The sequence below is a fragment of the Papio anubis genome, chromosome 16, assembly GCF_008728515.1.
Source record: "Papio anubis isolate 15944 chromosome 16, Panubis1.0, whole genome shotgun sequence".
NCBI classification, from domain to species: domain Eukaryota; kingdom Metazoa; phylum Chordata; class Mammalia; order Primates; family Cercopithecidae; genus Papio; species Papio anubis.
The window spans coordinates 83,562,132-83,584,214 of record NC_044991.1 but is presented as its reverse complement, the minus strand read 5'-3'; the positions used below and the strand labels follow the sequence as shown (position 1 = coordinate 83,584,214).

At 42.9% G+C, this 22,083-nt stretch overlaps 1 protein-coding gene across 5 annotated transcripts in view; it reads left to right on the top strand.

Annotated features, from left to right (window-relative positions):
* AURKA (aurora kinase A) overlaps positions 1-22,083 on the top strand; it is a 23,503-nt gene extending 1,420 nt beyond the window's left edge. For 4 of the 5 annotated variants that reach the window (XM_009215908.3, XM_009215905.3, XM_009215906.3 and 1 more), the window contains exons 2-9: positions 2,905-2,951; positions 4,551-4,827; positions 6,758-6,812; positions 8,232-8,423; positions 9,836-9,974; positions 18,004-18,152; positions 20,816-20,990; positions 21,135-22,083. In XM_009215908.3, the coding sequence (XP_009214172.2) occupies positions 2,910-2,951; positions 4,551-4,827; positions 6,758-6,812; positions 8,232-8,423; positions 9,836-9,974; positions 18,004-18,152; positions 20,816-20,990; positions 21,135-21,317 (1,212 nt within the window). In that variant the 5' untranslated portion in view covers positions 2,905-2,909 and the 3' untranslated portion in view covers positions 21,318-22,083. Of the gene's footprint in view, positions 1-2,668; positions 2,689-2,904; positions 2,952-4,550; positions 4,828-6,757; positions 6,813-8,231; positions 8,424-9,835; positions 9,975-18,003; positions 18,153-20,815; positions 20,991-21,134 lie in introns of those variants that run through there. The other variant, XM_017944673.3, reaches the window with a different exon arrangement.

Below are 22,083 nucleotides of genomic sequence, written 5' to 3'. Positions count from 1 at the left end.
TGGTTTGAACTGAATAGATCCTGTGAAAGTCATCTGGTTGCAGATTAGAGTCACCTGAAGGGCAGTCTTATTGGCGTTGTCTCCAGAATTCTGGATTAGAATCTTATTCCATTCTGCTTGTTACTCAATTTCCCTAGAAAGAAAAGTAGAATAAATTGGAGCAAACGCCTGTAGCTTCTGTCAGAAGAATGTTAAATAAATGTTGTTAGACCTCTGTGATCTCATTAGACTGCTACTTGTAATTGTAAGGGAAGTAAAGCATTAGAGCATGTGTGAAATTAAATGATTAACACAGGTGGGCATTTCCTTGCTGTTGTTTATTAACTTTAACTTACCCACTGTTTTTTATAAGGGCTCCCGCCTGTAGTCTGGGCCTGGCTTCATCACAGAGTTATTTGCTTAATTGTAAAATGGCAATTTTAATTTTTTTTTGAGACAGGGTCTTACTCCATTGCCCAGGCTGGAGTGTGGGGACATTTGATAAGAAACTTCAGTGAAGGCTGCGCATGGTGGCTCATGCCTGTAATCCCAGCATTTTGGGAGTCCGAGACGGGCGGATCACCTGAGGTGGGGAGTTCCAGACCAGCCCAACCAACATGGAGAAACCCCGTCTCTCCTAAAAATACAAAATTAGCTGGGCGTGGTGGCACATGCCCGTAATCCCAGCTACTCCGGAGGCTGAGGCAGGAGAATTGCTTGAACCTGGGAGGTGGAGGTTGCGGGTGAGCCGAGATTGTGCCACTGCACTCCAGCCTGGGCAACAAGAGCAAAACTCCATCTCAAAAAAAAGAGAAACCTCTGTGAAATGAAAGACTGAACTACACACCTGGGGGAAAAGCCTAATAAAGGGAGCAAGAAGTGCAAATGCCTATGGCAGGGGACTTGTTTGAGGAAAGAAAGAAGCCTTGTGTGGCTGGTGCACAGTCGAGAAGAAGAGATGAAGTCAGAGAGGCAGTTAGGGTCCATGTTCTGTGAGACTTCAATAGGCCTGTCTATGCAGGTTAGGAGTTTGCATTGTTTTGATTGAGTTGGGGAGCCATGGGGGTCTTCTGAACCAAGGACCAACACATCTGACTTGTTAATGAGATTGTTGGCCTCAGTGTTGAGAATGGACCATAACGGGGTAAGGTTGGAAGTCGGGAGGCCATTGGGAGGCCGTTGCAAAAAATTCAAAGGAGAATTACGGTTTGACCAGGTGGTAGTGGTAGAGGTTGTGAGCAGTGATCTTGAAGGCAGAGCCTACAGAATATGCTCGTGGATTAGATGAGGGGTTTGAGAGAGAGAGAGAACCTCTTAAAGGGTTATTATGCCAAGGCTTTTGGCCTGAGCAACTGGCAGGATGGATTTGCCATCAACTGGGATGAGGATATCTAGAGACTAGATTTAGGGAGGTGAGAGTGCGGAGGGATTAGGACTTCTGTTTGGGACATGTTAAAATGGAGATGCCTCTCAGATAATCAGGTGCAGATGTTGCATAGAAAGTAGAAAATGTAGATCAGGAGTTCAGAGGAGAGGTCTGGGCTGAAGAATGAATATTTGGGAGTCCTCAGCCTGTAGATGGTATTGAAAGCAAAGAGACTGGATGTACTCGGCTAGGGAGTAATTGGAGATGGAGAAGTCGTTCTAGGCGTGAGCTCAGGGCACACCCATGAACAGGGAGGTGAGAAGTGGAGAAGGGAAGCGGTTCGGTTTTGGATATGTTAGGATTGAGGTGCCTGGCAGACATTTCTGGGAGATCCTGGACAAATCCTTGGATATCCAAGTCTGACAGTCCAAGGTGAGATTGGGGCAGAAGATGCACTTTGAGAGGTCCTCATGAAGGCATTTAGAGCTGAGGCACTCAGTGATATGGATTCCTGTGAAGGTGTAGATGGAGAAGTGGAGGGTCCAGGGACTCATTCTTGAGTCACCCCAGACCCTTGATCGGGCAACAATGAGAGTGACCCAGCAAGGAGGGAAAGATAGGACGACTAGGTGGTAGATAAACCTGGAAGTGAAGTGAAGAAAAAGGTGTAAGATGTGATCAACCTTGTCGGATTCTGCTGAGGTTGCAAGTACGAGGAAGGTGGGATTGACCCTTGGGTTTGGCAACAGTAGGTGTCAGCCATGAGCCTGACAATGTGGTGGAGGCAAAAAAAGCCGGGTGGGGATGGGCTCAGGGGAGGGGAGAGGAGGAGTAGAGGTGGCAAGTGTGGATGGTTCTTCTGGAGCTTTGCTGTTGGAGAGGAGGGGGTCATGGTTAGCAAAGATAATACAATAAAGAGGACTATTTTATTTTATTGTATTTTTTTTGAGAAAAAGTCTCACTCTTGTCCCCCAGGCTGGAGTGCAATGGCATGATCTCGGCTCACTGCAACCTCCGCCTCCTGGGTTCAAGCGATTCTTCTGCCTCAGCCTCCCAAGTAGCTGGGATTACAGGCGCCCGCCACCACACCCAGCTAATTTTTGTATTTTTAGCAGAGACGGGGTTTCACCATGTTGGCCAGGCTGGTCTCGAACTCCGGACCTCAGGTGATCCGCCCGCCTCAGCCTCCAAAAGTGCTGGGATTACAGGTGTGAGTCACCATGCCCGGCCTAAAGAGGACTTTTTTAAGGTAGCAGGTATGCCAGCAGGCTGCACAGGGATGGAAGTGATCCGTTAGAAGAGAGATGATGGAGCCGCAAGACCATCAGGAGTGAAGACTCCGTGTGAGAGAGGATGGGATGCAGTGCCCAAGGGGAGGTTGGCCTTGCGGGGAAAGCACATGTCTGGCCCTCCCTCATTAGCTTCATTTGGACAAAAAGTGTAAAATCCTGTGTGTTGTGGAGGCCTTTTGATCAGGGAACTGTAACGCTGCCTATCAAGCAGCAGCACTTTAAGCAGGTGGCTTTGTTCAAATTAAAGGTTCTTCTTTTTCTTTTCAGGCATCATGGACCGATCTAAAGAAAACTGCATTTCAGGGCCTGTTAAGGTAAATTGAATAATCTGTAATCTCATTCACATTTATAAACCCACATGGAGGTTGGTCTTGTTGGGAATTCTTTCCACCTTTACTTTGCATTATAAATTTAGATCCCTTACTGTGCTCCTGGATATAAATTAGTCACTTTTCTTGTGTTCGGTAACATTTTGCTGATTCTTAGAGTAGCTTTTTTGTTCTGCTTTGTCTTATAATTGGCTGCTTAAGTTTCTATATCCCTCTATTGTATGCAAGATAATAGTAATAATGCATCCAGCAGGAGTCCAGAACTTTTAAAATTGGCCATAAATATAAAATAATTAGAAAAGGCTACCTTGAATTACTGTATTTGATTCTCAGTTCCTATGATAACGGCTATTTAAAAAATTGCTCTACATTTAAAATGTTTCTTTATATTTGTCTTTGAATGCCTACTATGTTGTGGACAGTGTACTAATTTCAGGAGTAACTGACTTTGAATTTGGAAGTCTTAACACCCTGTCTTTGTAGAGCACTCACACCATTGAGCTGGGGATGGACTTTTAGGCTTTCATTTCTAGCACTTGCCCCTCACTTACAATGAGCTGTTGAAGCTGGAGGAAATCTCATCCCTCCTACCCCTTTTAGTTTGATTAGCTCAGGGTGTTAGAGTTAACTATTTAAGCTTGTAATACAGTACTTACAGGCGTATAAATAATACATTTCAAGGCTCATGCCTGTAATCCCAGCACTTTGGGATACCAAGGCAAGTGGATCACAAGGTCAGGAGTTCAAGACCAGCCTGGCCAAGATGGTGAAACCCCATCTCTACTGAAAATACCAAAAATTAGCCAGGTGTGGTGGTGTGCGCCTGTAGTCCCAGCTACTCGGGAGGCTGAGGCAGAGAATTGCTTGAACCTTGGAGGCGGAGGTTGCAGTGAGCTGAGATCATGCCACTGCTCTCCAGCCTGCGTGACAGAGCAAGATTCCATCTCAAAAATAATAACACATTTTAGTAATAACTTTTTGAAGTGCCTACATTTGTTTCCTTTTTGTCACAGTTTTTTGCTCAAGTCCATTTTGTCAATACTTGGAAAATGAAACATTGGTTAATTAATAGTATAGTAATAAGGTTATTGTGGAAAATCTTGGCCATATGAAAACTTAGACTCTTCCAAAACTTCATGAAGATAACCAATGTTGAACGTTTTGACAGATTTTTTTTTTGGTCTTTTTCTTAAATGTATATTATCAAAGAAATTTCAATGGAACTGAGATTTTGTCATAAAGTTTTTGTATCATAGCTTTTTGCCAAATAACAATTTAGTGTCTATTTCCAAATTATTGAGAAATTCTAGGAAGTGTTTGTGTCCTTCATTAATGGATATTTATTAATAAAGCATGATTTTTAGGGGTGAGGAGTTGGAGGGGGTAGAAAGTATCATTTGGGTATTCTTAGCCACATACTAACTATCCTCTGGAAGTACTGATTAAAATACCTTTTCCCCTTCCATCTCTTATCCGTGACATTCATTATTTTGCTATACTAGAGAACAAACTTTGTGAAATTCTCAAAATATTCATCTTTTGCGTTCACGAATACCAGAAAGTTTATTTTCTCTTCCATTCTAGCCTGCAGCTCCAGTTGGAGGTCCAAAACGCGTTCTCGTGACTCAGCAATTTCCTTGTCAGAATCCATTACCTGCAAATAGTGGCCAGGCTCAGCGGGTCCTGTGTCCTTCAAATTCTTCCCAGCGTGTTCCTTTGCAAGCACAAAAGCTTGTTTCCAGTCACAAACTGGTTCAGAATCAGAAGCAGAAGCAATTGCAGGCAACCAGTGTACCTCATCCTGTCTCCAGGCCACCGAGTCATACCCCAAAGAGCAAGCAGCCCCTGCCGTCGGCACCTGGTAAACTAGCTTTTGAGACTCATTGGATAGTCATTCTTTGTCGTTGTTGCTAAAAAAGCAAGTGTATATTACTTGCAGTTACTGTTTGGAGCATTAGCTTTTATATCTGTTGAGGATGGGGAGAAAATATGGTGTCTGGGTTGAAGTAACAGTGTCTGCCCATGGGCCAGATCTGTGCTAAAAATACAGACCTGATTCTCACTCTCTTGGAAGAGTAGGGTACCCAGGGAGGACACAGCACCAATTGGTGTCCTTTTGATTGCTTGTTAGTGGGTCTGGATGTAGGGTGCTTGTAGTAAGTGACTTGAGGGACTGAGATCTAAAGTTTGGGGGAAATCCAGAGAAGTGGATGAACTGAGGCAGGCTGCGGTGAGGTCACCATGGGCATTGCTGGCCATGGTAAGGAATGGGGCCTCATCTCTAGGGCATTTGGAAGCTACTGAAGGTTTTTTGAACTTAGAAGGGAACTTTGCCTTTTAGAAAGTTTACTGTGGAAGGCCGGGCGTGGTGGCTCACACCTGTGATCCCAGCACTTTGGGAGACTGAGGCAGGTGGATCACCTGAGGTCAGGAGTTAGAGACCAATCTGACCAACATGGAGAAACCCCGTCTGTACTAAAAAAAAAATTAGCTAGGTGTGGTGGCGCACGCCTGTAATCCCAGCTACTTGGGAGGCTGAGGCAGGAGAATCTCTTGAACCTGGGAGGCGGAGGTTGTGGTGAGCCGAAATCGCGCCATTGCACTCCAGCCTGGACAACGAGAGCAAAACTCCATCTCAAAAAAAAAAAAAAAAGTTGACTGTGGAAGTACTGAATAAATTGGAGTAGAACGCTGGATTTAGGAGTACCAGACAGGAAGGAGGTTGAGGTCAGAGATGGCAATAACCTGCTGTGTGTGGAGCAGAGTAGATGCTGTTATTTACCAACTGTCGAGTGCTCATTCCCTGCAGGCTGTGAGATAAGTGCGTGCTTCATCCGCGTCATCTCATTCAATCCTTGTAACCACTTCATGAAGGTAGCCAGTTATTAACTCAGTTTTACAGAGGAGGAAGCTAAGACTCAGAAGCAGTTAACTTATCCAAAGACAAGCCAGGATGGAGAGGTGCACACAAATTTGAGAGCTCATTTACGATGCAGACTCATTAGAACTGGGCAATAAATTGTACCTGAAAGATGAGTAAAGAGGAGTTAGGGATGGTGATTAAATTGATATTAACTGAGTTAGTGAACTGGGGGTTGCGGGGTGCACATGTGACAGGGGCACCTGGAGGAAGAGTTTGGACCTGCATCCAAATATCTGAGCAGACCATCATGTGCTGTTCGAGTTGGCGATGTTGGAGACAGACCGGTGGAAATGTTCCATATGTTCTTGTGGCTAATGAAATAGTTACCCCAGTCCTCTGCTGCACAACTATTCCTTGTGCATTTTGCCGAATTAGTGGCTTTTATTTTTATATTTCCCCTTGGCAACTAATATAATGGAGGGTGGCTGGCTTATGTTTTGCTACATGTTGGTGATAATTTGTACATAGGGTATAGACTGTTGGCTGGCCCACCTAGTAGGGAGAAAAGGTGACGAGGTGGCAGCTTGTCATGTATGGGAAGATTGGTAATTCTGCCACAAAAGTTCTTCATTTGGAAACTGAGGCTTCAAAAGAACCTTCATAGTCTGCCTTTAATTTATCAGAGAGGGACCCGTCTATATGTACGTCTGCTGGTCTTTAGAAATTCTGTAAAGACTTCACATGATGGAAGTCAGGGTGTAGTAGTCCTTTTTTTCTATAAGGAAAACTTAAAAAAAAAAAACCCGGTTTATCATTCTTGACATACCATTAATATTTTGGTGACCAATTCTTTGATTCACCTCTATTCACAGATTAGCTTATCCTATATCGTTATTCTAAAAACAGGTTTTTAACTTATTCCATATAGAAAATAATCCTGAGGAGGAACTGGCATCAAAACAGAAAAATGAAGAATCAAAAAAGTAAGCTTTCTTATTTACAAAGTTCTGTACTATTCTACTACATTATATCATTTTGTTGCAAATTTAGTTGTGGGAACTCTTGGGGAAAAAAATGAGGCCTTTATTTTCATTTAGAGGATATAAATGTTTCCAGATTTCCAATCTTAAAAAAAAAAGGGAATTTTGTATATTGAGGTATTCTGCTAGGGACTCAAGTGCTTTAAAAAATGGCTTTCAAGGCCTGGTGCAGTGGCTCATGCGTGTAATCCCAGCACTTTGGGAGGCCGAGGTGGGCGGATCATGAGGTCAGGAGATCGAGACCATCCTGGCTAACACGGTGAAACCCCGTCTCTACTAAAAATACAAAAAATTAGCCGGGCCTGGTGGCGGGCACCTGTAGTCCCAGCTACTCGGGCGGCTGAGGCAGGAGAATGGCGTGAACCTGGGAGGCGGAGCTTGCAGTGAGCTGAGATCGCACCACTGCACTCCAGCCTGGGCGACAGAGGGAGACTCTGTCTCAAAACAACAACAACAACAACAAATGCATTTCAAATTTAGAAAAAGTTTGTATGAATCTGTTACAGAAATGTGTGGAAGTTCCTCTCTGTCCTTAGAAGTAACCACTACATATGGTTTATGTGTCTGTGCTTTTTTATTGTATAAAATTGCAAGTTTTTTAAAAATAGAATATGTTGCAGAACTGTATACTCATATATGACTGAGGGTTTTGACAGTGTTATAGTTTTAGTTCTTTATTATAAAGGTTGGCTGTAATGTCTTCCCCAGGGCTTTCCTAAAATCCTACTCTTAGTCTCTGAACTGTCTGGACTCTAGAATATACTAGGAGGAGTGAGGAATGAACCCACAGACTTTTGCTTCTAGTGGCCTAACAGAGGCTAAGAGTCTAAATCCACTGGTACTCATGCCCCAGCTAGCCTCTGGGCTCCATCCTGCTTCCATTAGTAACAGTGGCTCAGTGGCTCAGTGTTCACCACCAGAGTGCTTCTCCACCCAGAGAGAATTAGCACCTCTGGGACTGGAGGGAGCGGCTGTGGTTAGTTTGAAACAGGCCCCCAGATGGTCTGGAAGCATTCCTCCCTCTCTGGTCACTTATCCTTTTTATGGTCTTCAGCATTGTCATGGGCCTGTTCCTCTGAGCATAGTGCAGGCTTGGGACATTTCCCATAGAGTGCTTCAGATCTAAAACCCGAGACTGTTCCTTGTCACTGACTCTTCACACCTAACGGCAGCTAGGGACGTCAGGGTTTCATGTTGCAGCAGCTCTTTGATAGTGGTTGTTGCCTTGGTTCTTGCTGAGGATACATATTGAGTACAAGTTGGAATATAAAATTATTTATAGAATGTGTCTACTACTCATTGAGAATTTGTTAGAAAAGCTTTGTTTTCCTCACATTCTAAAATGTTCAAATTCCTTCCTAGGAGGCAGTGGGCTTTGGAAGACTTTGAAATTGGTCGCCCTCTGGGTAAAGGAAAGTTTGGTAATGTTTATTTGGCAAGAGAAAAACAAAGCAAGTTTATTCTGGCTCTTAAAGTGTTATTTAAAGCTCAGCTGGAGAAAGCCGGAGTGGAGCATCAGCTCAGAAGAGAAGTAGAAATACAGTCCCACCTTCGGTGAGTTTTCAGGTTCATGTTCAAAGCAATATTCACCCATGCTGCACCCCTCCCCCTCCTGTAATGTCAGCCTCCCACTGCCCAGGTCCGTGCACTCCCTCTTATGAGGCACTGTCCTCAAACGCATGGCCCCCGTTCCTCACCTCCTGCTCCCTTATGAAAAAGATTAGATAGCTTCTGTGCTGCACTGGGTTATAATCATTCTCCTGTGATTCTCCTATGCTCTTCATGTTAAAATAAAATTGTATTCCTTTTCTTTTCTTTTCTTAAAGTATAAATTTACTTTTTAGAGGGCCTGCTTTTCATAGTACCCCAAAAAATGATTAAACTTGTCATCTTTCAAAGAGCACTTAAGTGCTCTGATCCTGAAAAATCACTTGAGGATTTAATGTTTTGTTAATGGAATAGTTTATATGGGCAAGTCTTTTTGGTGGAGAATGAAGGGGAACGGCACCCCTTATTCTGAAGTATGCAGGGGTTGCGAGCAGCCACCTGCAGGTTGACTGGGGCTGGTGGGTTTTTGTTTTTCCTTTTTTTCTTTTTCCTTTCAGTGTTTTTCAGATTTGAATCAGATGCTAATACTTCAAGTCTGGCCACATTAGGCCTGGTGTGTCTCTACCTGGCAATACCTGGCTGGGGCTGGGAGGGGCAGGCATCTTACATGGGCTGTGCTTCCCATTGCCTGCTTCCCACTGGCCACAGTCTGCACCTGCCCAGTCTGCTCAGCACCCATCTACTGCCATTGCTGATCACTGCTTTTATCTGTCACAGGGTCTGGGTATCAAGCTACTGTGGCAATGCCTTTTTTTTTTTTTTTTTTGAGATGAGTCTCGCTCTGTCACCCAGGCTGGAGTGTAGTGGCGTGATTTCAGCTCACTGCAACCTCTGCCTCCCAGGTTAAAGCGATTCTCCTGCCTCAGCCTCCTGAGTAGCTAGGATTACAGGCGTGCACCAACAAGCCCAGCTAATTTTTGTATTTTTAGTAGAGACGGGGTTTCACCATATTGGCCAGGCTGGTCTCAAAGTCCTGACCTCGTGATCCTCCCACTTCGGCCTCCCAAAGTGTTGGGATTACAGGCGTGAGCCACTGTGCCAGGCCATGTGCTTTTTTTTAGTATGTAGATAATTAATATTCAGCTGAATTTTCCTCCTAAGAATAAAGGTGCCTAAAGGAAGGAAATAGTCTTAACTAAACCAGAGGTCCATTAATACTTTGAAATGCTTGCAAAATGAAATGTGGGTCTATGTATTTTTCTTGGAGTGGGTTTACAGTTTCAGATTCTCAAGCGGAGTTTGGAGTGTGGTTTCACGGTAAACACCACTGGTTTCACATGAAGAGTTTGTTTGACATTTAGTACATAGTCTTCTGTCAGCTCCAAACCAGGTGTTAGAATGTTTATCCTTTGTTGCAGGCATCCTAATATTCTCAGACTGTATGGTTATTTCCATGATGCTACCAGAGTCTACCTAATTCTGGAATATGCACCACTTGGAACAGTCTATAGAGAACTTCAGAAACTTTCAAAGTTTGATGAGCAGAGAACTGCTACTGTAAGTGTTCATTTATTGTCCAGGCTAATTGTGTTTCCTGTATACCTGTCCTCCATAGCAGTGTACCTTTCATTATAGTAGAGTGGGTGTTGTCTTGACGGAAGGATAGCTTAATATCAAATATTTGAAGTGGAAAAATCAAAAGAGCTTAGTTGTACCATATGTACAGATAAAGTCTAGAACCAGGCAGAATGTTGTGTCTGCTTTTGTGCCTAGTTTGCACAGCTGTTTTCTATGGAAATGTATCTAATGTATATAGATAGTCACCCTCATTTTCTTTAATAGATTTTTAATTTTAGAATAGTTTTTACTTTTTTTTTTGTTTTTAAAGGGACAGGGTCTTGTTATGTTGCCCAGGCTGGACTAGAACTCTTGGACTCAAGTGATCCTCCACCTCAGCCTCCTGAGTAGCTGGGACTACAGGTGCACACCACTGTGCCTGGCTAGGATAGTTTTAGATTTACAGAAATTGTGAAGGCAGTACAGAGACTTCCCATATACCCCACACTGAATTTCCTGCTAATTTTCCCACTAACATCTTGCATTAATATGGTACATTTGTCACAATTGATGAGCCAATATTGATATATAACTTAACTCAAGTCCACATTTTTTTCAGATTTTCTTAGTTTTTATCATGATTAAATTGGGCTTATGGGTTTTTGAGGGGAGGTCAGAGGTAAAATGCATTCTTATCACATACCAGGGATGTAAACTCTTATGACTTTTAAGTGTGGATGTCAGCTTGATCTTCTGACTGAGAGAGTGTTTGTCTGGTTTCTCCACTGTAAAGTTACTATTTTCCCTCCTTTCCATACTGTATTTCTTCAAAGGAAGTTACTATGAATAGCCCACACTTAAGGAGTAGAGAGTGGAGGGAGTATTTCCATAAATTATCTGGAATTCTATGCCAAAATAAAGCTGTTCTCCCTTATTTATTTCATCATTTATTTATTTAAAGATGTAGACTCCTGGGTATTTATTTTATCCCTTGAGCTATAATCCAGTACTTTATTTTGTGGTTCAGATCACTACAACTTTGGCCACTGGGAGCTTTTTTTCTTTTTTTTTGTTTTTGTTTTTGAGATGGAGTCTCGCTCTGTTGCCCAGGTTGGAGTGCAGTGGCACGATATCTGCTCACTGCAACCTCCGCCTCCTGGGTTCAAGGGATTCTCCTGCCTCAGCCTCCCAAGTAGCTGGGAGTACCGGCACCTACCACCACGCCCGGCTAATTTTTGTATTTTTAGTAGAGATGAGGTTTCACCATATTGGCCAGGCTGGTCTTGAACTCCTGACCTTGTGATCTGCCTGCTTTAGCCTCCCAAAGTGCTGGGATTACAGGTATGAGCCACTGCACCCAGCCTGCTCTTTTTCTTTTACCACGTTCCTGGGAAAATCACTGTAGTTTTGTCTTGCGTGTGTGTGTGTGTGTTTGCACTTTCTTACTTTTTTTTTTTTTTCCTTCTTTTGAGATGGAATCTCACTGTCGCCCAGGCTGGAGTGCAGTAGCGCAGTCCTGGCTCACTGCAGCCTCCGCCTCCTGGGGTCAAGTGATTCTCCTGCCTCAGCCTCCTGAGTAGCTAGGATTAATAGGCATGCACCACCATACCCAGCTAATTTTTGTATTTTTAGTAGAGATGGGGTTTCGCCATGTTGCCCAGGCTGGTCTCTAACTCCTGACCTCAGGTGATCTGCCTGCCTCAGCCTCCCAAAGTGCTAGGACTACAGGCGTGAGCCACCACACCTGGCCTTGTACTTCTTTACTTTCTGATACAAGATGCTGAAGCCTCATCTTGTATATTTCCTGCTCCTGTCCTAGAATCGAACCATTTCTCCAAGGAGCCCTGGTTCCTCTTCTTGGAGAATGTTATTATAAACCAAGATCTGGGCACTTGTACTCATTGCTACTGTGGTGTCACTACTTCTAGGCTTTCAGCTGACAGAGCAAGGAAATATTTGTGGATAGTAATCTGTGTATAGATTTATCCATCTGTCTCTTCTTTAAGCATACCATGAATTCATACCGATGTCTTCAAGTTGAATCCATTACCACGTTTCGTTCTAACTTCCTCCTGTTTACCTGTAAACTCCCACTCCAAAAGTGAGAAACCTGGATTTCACTGTCCACCATCCTTTTACTTAATTATTCAATTCCAGTATACATGTATAATGGTATCGGAATTGTTAACCAGCTGCATGGGAACCAACTTGATCAATTAGAGTGCTTATGTGCACTTCCTTTGGCCTTTGTCTTAAAGACTCCACTAGTTTCCAAAGCTGCTTGGATCAACACTTTACCCTCACACCCTTTAGTAAGATGGTTTCCTACATTTGTAATGCAGTGAGATTCTTTTGTCACAATCTGCATGCCCAGGATGGAATCATTTACATTTTCATATCCTGAGATTGATTTTTGTGTGTTTGCTGTAAAGTTCTATGAATTTTGACAAATACACAATGCCATGTACCCACCATTACGATATACAGAATAGTTTCACTGCTCTTGAAAAATAATCCCGTGTCTCAGCTACTCATCCCTTCCAACCCTTCCATCTCTGGCAACCACTGATCTGTTTACAGTCTCTATTGCCTTTTCCAGAATATCATATAATTGGAATCATAACAGTATGTAGCCTTTTTAGATGGGCTTCTTGCACTTAGCAGTATGCATTGAAGATTCATCTGTATATTTTTGGAGGCATGAGAGCTTGTTCATTTCTTTTTATCACGAAATCATATTCCACTATTTCAATATATGGAAGTACCTCAGTTTATTCATCTACTGAAGGGTATCTTGGCTGATTCTGGTTTTTGTCAGTTATGTTTTGGCTATAACCATTTGCATGCAGGTTTTTGTGAAACGTAAGTCTTCAAATTAGTTGGGCACATATCTAGGAGTGCTATTGTCAGCTTATACAGTAAGACTTTATTTTGCTTTGTGAGGAACTGTCTTCCAAAATGATTTTTACATTCTATTTTACATTGCATTACACATGTAGGAAACCACCTTACTAAAGGGTGTGAGGGTAAAGTGTTGATCCAAGCAGCTTTGGAAATGAGTGGATTCTATAAGACAAAGGCCAAAGGAAGTTCACATAAGCACTCTAATTGATACAGTTGGTTCCCACAGGGCAGCTGGGTAACAATTCTGATACCATTATACAATGGCAATACGGTTATCAGAACCAATGAATTGAGATCCTATTGCTTCTCATAGTTGCCAACATTTGATGTCAGTGCTTTGGATTTTTGTTTGTTTTGAGACAAGGTTTCACTGTCACTCAGACTAGAGTGCAGTGGCGTGATCACCCACCTCAACCTCCCTGGCTCAAGCAGTCCTCCCAGCTCAGCCTCCCAAGCGGCTAGGACTACAGGCATGTGCTTCCGTGCCTGGCTAATTTTTGTATTTTTTTGTAGAGACAAGGTTTTGCCTTGTTGCCCAGGTTGGACTTGAAATCCTGGTCTCAAGTAATTCATGCCTTCCAAAATATTGGGATTACGGGAGTGAGCCACTATACCTGGCCTAGTGTTTTGCATTTTAGTCATTCTAATGGGCATGTGGCGGTATCTCATTGTTCTGATTTAGTTTCCTAACGACATTCAATGTTGAACATCTTTTTTTTTTTTTTTGAGATGAAGTCTCGCTTGTCACCAGGCTGGAGTGCAGTGGCACAATTTTGGCTCACTGCAACCTCCGCCTCTTGGGTTCAAGTGATTTTCCCGCCTCAGCCTCTTGAATAACTGAGACTATAGTCATGCGCCACCATGCCCAGCTAATTTTTGTACTTTTAGGGTTTCACCATGTTGGTCAGGATGGTCTCGATCTCTTGATCTTGTGATCCGCTTGCCTCAGCCTCCCAAAGTGCTGGGATTATAGGTGTGAGCCACTGCGTCCAGCCTTGAACATCTTTTTATGTGTTTATTTGCCATTTGTGTATCGTCTTTGAGGCACCTGTTGGAATCTTTTGCTTTTTTGAGTTTTAAGAGTTATTTGTATATTTTGGATGCAGGTCGTCTGTCACACATGTTTTGCAAGTATTTTCTCCCAATGCATGCCTTGTATTTTCGTTCTCTTATCTGTGTCTTTCACAAAGCTGTTTTTATTTGACTTTTTTGAGAAAGGGTCTTACTGTGTCACCAGGCTGGGGTGCAGTGGTGCGATCTCTGCTCACTGCAGCCTCTACCTCTTGAGCTCAAGTGATCCTCCCTAGTAGTTGAGACCACAGGTGGGTGCCACCATGCTTAGCTAATTTTTGTATTTTTTTGTATAGACATAGTCTCACCATGTTGCCCAGGTTGTTGGTTTTTTTTTTTTTTTGAGACAGTCTTTCTCTGTCACCCAGTCTGGAGGGTGGTGGCGTGATCTTGGTTCTTAGCTCACTGCAACCTCTACCTCCCGGGTTCAAGCAGTTCTGCCTCAGCCTCCCAAGTAGCTGGGATTACAGGCGTGCGCCACCACGCCCGGCTAATTTTTGTGTTTTTAGTAGAGACGGGGTTTCACCATGTTGGCCAGTTTGGTCTCGAATTCCTGACCTCAGGTGATTTGCCCACCTCGGCCTCCCAGAGTGCTGGGATTGCAGGCGTGAGCCACTGTACCCGGCCTCCCAGAGTGCTGGGATTGCAGGCGTCAGCCACTGTACCCGGCCTCCCAGAGTGCTGGGATTGCAGGCGTGAGCCACTGCACCCGGCCTCCCAGAGTGCTGGGATTGCAGGCGTGAGCCACTGTACCCGGCCTCCCAGAGTGCTGGGATTGCAGGCGTGAGCCACTGCACCCGGCCTCCCAGGCTGCATTTTTAATAAAAGTCCAAATGTGTCAGTTTTTTCTTTCATGATTGTGCTTTTTATGCTCCTTTTTTAAGTGATTAAAATTACTTGTTTTAAGAAGTTGAAGAGTCTTAATTTGGGCCGTTTCTTATTGGATTGACAGCTTGATAAAGCATGTTGGATGGTGGTTACTTTGATTTTTTTCCCGTTTCTTGGTGGAGATCTCTGGGTAGCGTGGACATTAGTTTTCTTTGTTTTTGGCATTGATGTACATGGCATTTAAATTCAAGTAATTTTACTTTCAGTATCTGATGAAATCACACTACTATGGACATATGGCCCTTTGGTCTTGTCTCTGCAACAATGACATGCTGTTTTACACTTAAAGACTTAATCTTAAATGTTTGTGCTTCTCCTAAGTAGAAACAGATCTCTAATTTGCTTTTTAAATATTAGCTAAACAAATCAGCTTCTTATTTAATTGGCAATTAATATTTCTTTATGAGTTCAGCTTTTGGGCCAGCTTTCTCTTACAGCTCAATAAGGAAATCTGTGCTCATTCATGGTAGTGACTGCCTCAGGTGCTCACATTATACCCTTGGGTTTTTTCCTTGTCATCTTGATTACGGTGGGTTGGAGTTTGTTGTTTTGGGTCAGTTAATCTTTTTCTTCAGTTTCTGATATTGATATCCTACTTTAAAAGATTCACCTTATACCAACAGTATAAAATTACACATGATACTACTTCTCTGTTTTCTCTCCTCACACCCAAGGCTTCAATCTAGATGGAGGTTTGGTGTAAGCAGATAGCTATTTGAAAGAAAATGAAAGATTATTTCTGTCTAGATTCCTTTGCAGTTAGAATGAATACGCATGTACCTGTTTTCCTTTTCAGATGAATTCAAATAAAACTAATTGTAGTGACATGTCAGTGACCTATCCATACCTGCAGTCTAACAACATGTGAGGTGTGGAGGGAGTGGCAGTGCCAGAGAGCCGTGGCCAAACTAATAGCTTCTTGTCTGGAAATGACTGGAGGAGTGAAGTCCATTGCCTCTTGAACTTTAATGTGTGCGATTAAAGCATCAGCAACCCAAAGTCGGTGTAGTCAGAAGAGCAGCTTTCTTGTATTTGCCTTCAGTTTATCGTGGTCTGAATTTTGATCTCTGGCTTTGGACTGAAAGAATGAAAAGTGTTTTTTCTGCCAGTGACATTTGGTGTTTACTCATCTGTTTAGTAAACCTTTTTGATGTAAAATAATGTTCAATCCTGTCTAGCAATTGCTTTAGAAAGGAAACTCAAACTTTAGGCAGAGCTAAATATATTTTTTCAATATTCAAACAGTTATCTGTATGATAAAATAAATTCTGGGCCAGGCATGGTAGCTCACACTGGTAATCTCAGCACTTGGAGAGGCCAAGATGGGAGGATCACCTGAAGTCAGGAATTAGCGACCAGCCTGGGCAACATGGGGAGACTCTGTCTCTACAAAAAAAAAAAAAAAAGAAGAAACATTAAAAATTAGCTGGGCATGGTGGCACACACCTGTAGTCCCAGCTACTCGGTGGGAGGATTGCTTAAGCCCAGGAGTTCAAGGCTACAGTGAGGTCTGATCATGCCGTAGCAATCCAGGGTGGGTGACAGAGTGAGACCCTGTCTCTTAAAAATAAATAAGTAAATAACATACATACATACATACATACATACATACTAGATTTGTTGGCTAAATCTTAGAGATAGGGACTGGAAAACTTTTCTTTTTTCTTGCTTTTTTTGAGATGGAATTTCATTCTTGTTGCCCAGGCTGGAGTGCAATGACGTGATCTCGGCTCACTGCAACCTCTACCTCCCGGGTTCAACCAATTCTCCTGCCTCAGCCTCCCGAGTAGCTGGGATTATAGGCATGCACCACCACGCTCAGCTAATTTTTGTATTTTTAGTAGAGACAGGGTTTCACCATGTTGGTCAGGCTGGTCTCGAACTCCTGACTTCAGGTGATCCACCTGCCTTGGCTTCCTAGAGTGCTGGGATTACAGGCGCCCGGCCAGGAAAACTTTTCTTACAAGATAGTAACTCGGCAGGGTGCGGTGGCTCATGTCTGTAATCCTAGCACTTTGTGAGGCTGAGATGGGAGGATCATACTTGAGGTCAGGAGTTTGAGACTAGCCTGGTCAACATAGCGAGACCCCCATCTCTATTTAAAAAAAAAAAAAAAAAAAGATAGTAACTTAAGGAAATAAAATTAACAAAAGGACTGATTTCTTATGTACTTCTATGCTGACTTAGTGTAACCCAAAATTTAACATGCTATTTAATATGTCAGTGCAACTGCTTTTTAGTTTCTGTTTATTGTTCAGGATAATTTCTTTCTCCTGATATTCTTGAAGTAAATTTTTAGCTTTAAACAAATTCTTCTGTCACAGAATGATCTTGGTTTTAAAAAAGGAATTGACTATACTTGAAAAGTTAATTTTATTTTTCTAAAAAAGAAAAAGGCAGTATTTACACACCTGAATCCTTCATTTGTACCAGTTCTTCAGCACTGCCTTACTTCCTTGCTGCGGGGCTGTTTGTTGCCGTATGGGGGTGTAACTGTTAGGTTGGTGCAGAAGTAACTGTGTTTTGCATTGAAATGGCACCAACCTAAGAGCTAGCTCTAACTAGCTGAACGTCTTCTGTCTTTCAACATCACACCAGCTGTATTAGCAAAGAGATAACTAAACATTGGGTAATTTCACTTCATGCTAACCATTATAAATTGGTTCAGTTGATTCTGTGTGTGTGTGTGTGTGTGTGTGTGTAGACTCATGTATAATTTCTACAATGCTTGCTTTAAAACCTGCAAAATGTGTTTTTTGTTTTGTCTTTTCCTTTTTGAGACAGGGTCTCACTCTGTCACCCAGGCTGAAGTGTGATCATGGCTCACTGCAGCTTTGAGCTCCTGGGCTCAAGCGATCCTCCCGCCTCAGCTTCCCAAGTAGCTGGGACTACAGGCATGCACCATCATGCTTGGCTAACTTTTAAATTTTTTTTGCAGAGATGGAGTCTTGCTGTGTTTTCCAGGCTGGCTTTGAATTCCTGGGCTCGAGTGATCCTCCCACCTCAGTCCCCCAAAGTGCTGGGATTACAGGTGTGAGCCACTGTGTTTGGCCAAAACCTGCAAACCATGTTAAATCTATGTTGTGTTCCTTTCAGAAGAGATATCTAATATTAACTTGTGTTATACAAAATCTAAAACATAGGCTTTCAATATTTTTTTTAACAGTATATAACAGAATTGGCAAATGCCCTGTCTTACTGTCATTCGAAGAGAGTTATTCATAGAGACATTAAGCCAGAGAACTTACTTCTTGGATCAGCTGGAGAGCTTAAAATTGCAGATTTTGGGTGGTCAGTACATGCTCCATCTTCCAGGTATGTAACTTTAGAGGTGGAAGTTGTTTGGTTTACCAAAGCCCTGGGAGCTAATCATGAGCCAAATATAAAATATTTTAGTGTAGATTTTGTGCTATAAGAGGGGTAGGTAGCTAACCCAGAAGTACCTTGGAGTAATTTAGGCTTAATAATAAACTAGGGTTTGCAAGAAAATTTTATTCTGTGGTGATTTGGGGCTATTAACAGTGTTCTAGGCCTAGGGTTAAAGATGCTTAATGTCCTTAGAGGCTAATGAGGGGATGAATGAGTCAACAGATAGGACAAGTATATGACAGAGGTGACGTGCCCATGTGTTGAGGGGGAGGAACTCTTCACCTCTGCTGCTTCCTGGATGAGGAGATGGGGAGATGTTCCAGAGGACAGCACCGACAAAGGTCTAGTGCTCAGACTGCAGCTCATATCAGGGAACTTGAAACACTAAATTAGTTTGGTGGAGCTTTGAGGGCAGTGGTGAGAGATTCTCTTTGGTCTGCCTCTGTCAATAGTAGGGATAGTCCTTTCTTGTCCCCTGTCACAGCTGAAGCAGAGATGTCAATCTCAAAACAATTCAAATCTTAAAGAGCTTTCCACATGAACTACAATATCTTTACTGTTTTAAATTTGAGTTTAAATAAGCTTTGAAACTTCACGTGAAGTGGGGCATTTTAAAACATACATCTACCGATCAAGGTTTGTCAACTTTGGAGGACTCAAATTATAGCCAGATGACTTAAAAATCAAGCTAGTTTAAAAAAAAAGTATAGCCTAAAACAGATTATATGTGAGGGAGAAATCCTTTGCTTTTGTTACAGAGCACTTCTAACTGTTCCCAGCAATGCATTGAATCTGCTATTGCAGTCTTTTTTTTTTTTTAAATACTGGTTGTCATTAGTGGGAGCTGTTATCTGGTAAGACAAACCAGAATAAAGAATTATAGGCTTCATGGAATTGCAGAGTTAAACTATTTTAACCGGTTGAATTGTGATAGAAAAGATGGCTTCTTGCTTTTTGAAAAGATTACTTACATAACCGATAGTCACTTCACTCCGAATCCCAGATGTTAATCATCATCATTTCCTGGTTATTGCCCCAGTTTGAGAACCCCCGATTCAGTCCGTTGGTGGTGATGGAGGGGTTAGATGACCAGAGTGGTAGCTTCTTAATCCTACATCACAATTCAGTGGTGACTGTGTGCTCAGTGGGTGCCAGGCCTGGCTGAACACAGCACCAGGGCTATGACAGCGTAAGCATCTATGGTGAAGACCAGCTGGTGACAAAGCAATACGAAACCACACGTACTGTTCTGGCTTGGTGTCTGCTGTCCCCAGCTTTTTTCCAACCTTCATTACAAAAACCTAAACCAACAGAAATGCGGAAGTGGTAGTTGATGGCCTACCTGTCTATCCAGTGCCTGTGTTCAGCAGTTTTTCCCATTTAGTCAGATTGCATCTACTTTTTTGGTGAACACTTGAAAATACGTTGCAAACATCATGATGCTTCAACCGTAAGCACTATAATAGCATGCATTTCCTAAATAAGGATATTCTCCTATATACTTAGAACCATGATCACTCCTAAGAAAATTAACAGCATTGTCAGTATCTAATATTTAGTCCACGTTCAAATTTCTCCTATTGTCTATGACATCTTAGAGCTGGTTTGTAAAATCAGAACTCAACCAAGGCCCATGCTTTGTATTGGATTGTCTCTGTGGTCTTAAGCCAGACCAGTCTCCCACTTTAAAGAGGACTTTTCTGATTGTGTTGCCACTTAACTTGGACCTTTATTCCCCGTATTTGCTGAAAACTGGAATGGAGGTCTCAGGACCTGAAGAGATTCAAGTTAAAAATTTTTTTTTTTTTTTGAGACGGAGTCTCGCTGTGTCGCCCAGGCTGGAGTGCAGTGGCGCGATCTTGGCTCACTGCAAGCTCTGCCTCCCGGGTTCACACCATTCTCCTACCTCAGCCTCCTAAGTAGCTGGGACTATAGGCGCATGCCACCACGTCCAGCTAATTTTTTGTATTTTTAGTAGATACGGGGTTTCACCATGTTAGCCAGGATGGTCTCTATCTCCTGACCTCGTGACCCCCCACCTCGGCCTCCCAAAGTGCTGGGATTACAGGCGTGAGCCACCGCGCCCGGCCAAGTTAAATATTTTTGGCAAGAGTACTTCATAGGCCACCCTCAAAATTTCAGCCTCTCTCATACCAAGGATCTATCACAAGGCAGCATGTATCTACATCTCCACCCCAGTGCTGTTACAACGGGACAGTTTCTAGTGTCTTGTCATTGCGACCAGGCTCTTAAGATTCTTAGCATATCTGTAATATCCTCATGCAGATGTAGAACTCCAAATCGTATTTGCAGAGAACTCTGCATGGCAACTTTTATATGGTAGTGATACTTTCAATTTCTTACATTCTAGATCATTCAGGGAGGTTCTGGAGTTGGACAGATTTGGGGTTAAGCTTGGTGGCTAGCTGTGTGACCGTACACACCTCCCTTCATCTGTGTCCTATGGGAATTTATAATAGTAGCTACTTCGTAGGGCATAGGATCTGGCCCAGGGGAAGTCTTCAGTGTTAGTGGAATCTTCAATGATTTTAGCAGCTGTCGTGATCATAAAACCAGACGCACATCAACCTGAGCCTCCCTCTTTTTAGGAGGACCACTCTCTGTGGCACCCTGGACTACCTGCCCCCTGAAATGATTGAAGGTCGGATGCATGATGAGAAGGTGGATCTCTGGAGCCTTGGAGTTCTTTGCTATGAGTTTTTAGTTGGGAAGCCTCCTTTTGAGGCAAACACATACCAAGAGACCTATAGAAGAATATCCCGGGTAAGATGCAACTGAAAAGGACCCAGCGCGTCTGCTGGAATTCTTTCCTGATCAGCCTGAACTTCAGGCCAAGATCTGAATATCTGTACTGTTTGATCTCTCTAACCTGTGTGTTGTGATATTTTATCATTTGTTGTACTCCAGGTTGAATTCACATTCCCTGATTTTGTAACAGAGGGAGCCAGGGACCTCATTTCAAGACTGTTGAAGCATAATCCCAGCCAGAGGCCAATGCTCAGAGAAGTACTTGAACACCCCTGGATCACAGCAAATTCATCAAAACCATCAAATTGCCAAAACAAAGAGTCAACGAGCAAACAGTCTTAGGAATCATGCAGGGGGAGAAATCCTTGAGCCAGGGCTGCTGTATAACTTACCAGGAACATGCTACTGAAGTTTATTTTACCATTGTCTGCTGCCCTCAATCTAGAACGCTACAAGAAATACTTGTTTTGCTGAGCAGGTGTGCCTTAACCTCCCTATTCAGAAAGCTCCACATCAATAAACATGACACTCTGCAGTGAAAGTAGCCACGAGAATTGTGCTACTTACACTGATTCATAATCTGGAGGCAAAGTTCGACTGCAGCCGCCCCGTCAGCCTGTGCCAGGCATGGTGTCCCCACAGGAGGCAAATCCAGAGTCTGGCTGTGGGGAAAGTGACCACTTTGCCTGACCCGATCAGTTAAGGAGCTGTGCAATAACCTTCTAAGTCCCTGAGTGAGTGTGTAACTTATTGGGTTGGCCATGCCTGGTAAAGCTGTTGGAATGAGTATGTGATTCTTTTTAAGTATGAAAATAAAGATATTTGTACAGACGTGTATTTTTTCTCTGGTGGCATTCCCTTAGGAATGCTCTGTGTCTGTCCAGCACCCTGGTAGGCCTGATTGGGTTTCTAGTCCTCCTTAACCACTTATCTCCCATATGAGAGTGTGTAAAATAGGAACATGTGCTCTACCTCCATTTAGAGACTTGCCTGGGATACAGAAGAGGCCGTGTGTCTCAGAGCTGTTAAGGGCTTATTTTTTTTTAAACCATTGGAGTCATGGCATGTGTGTAAACTTTAAATATGCAAATAAATAAGTATCTATGTC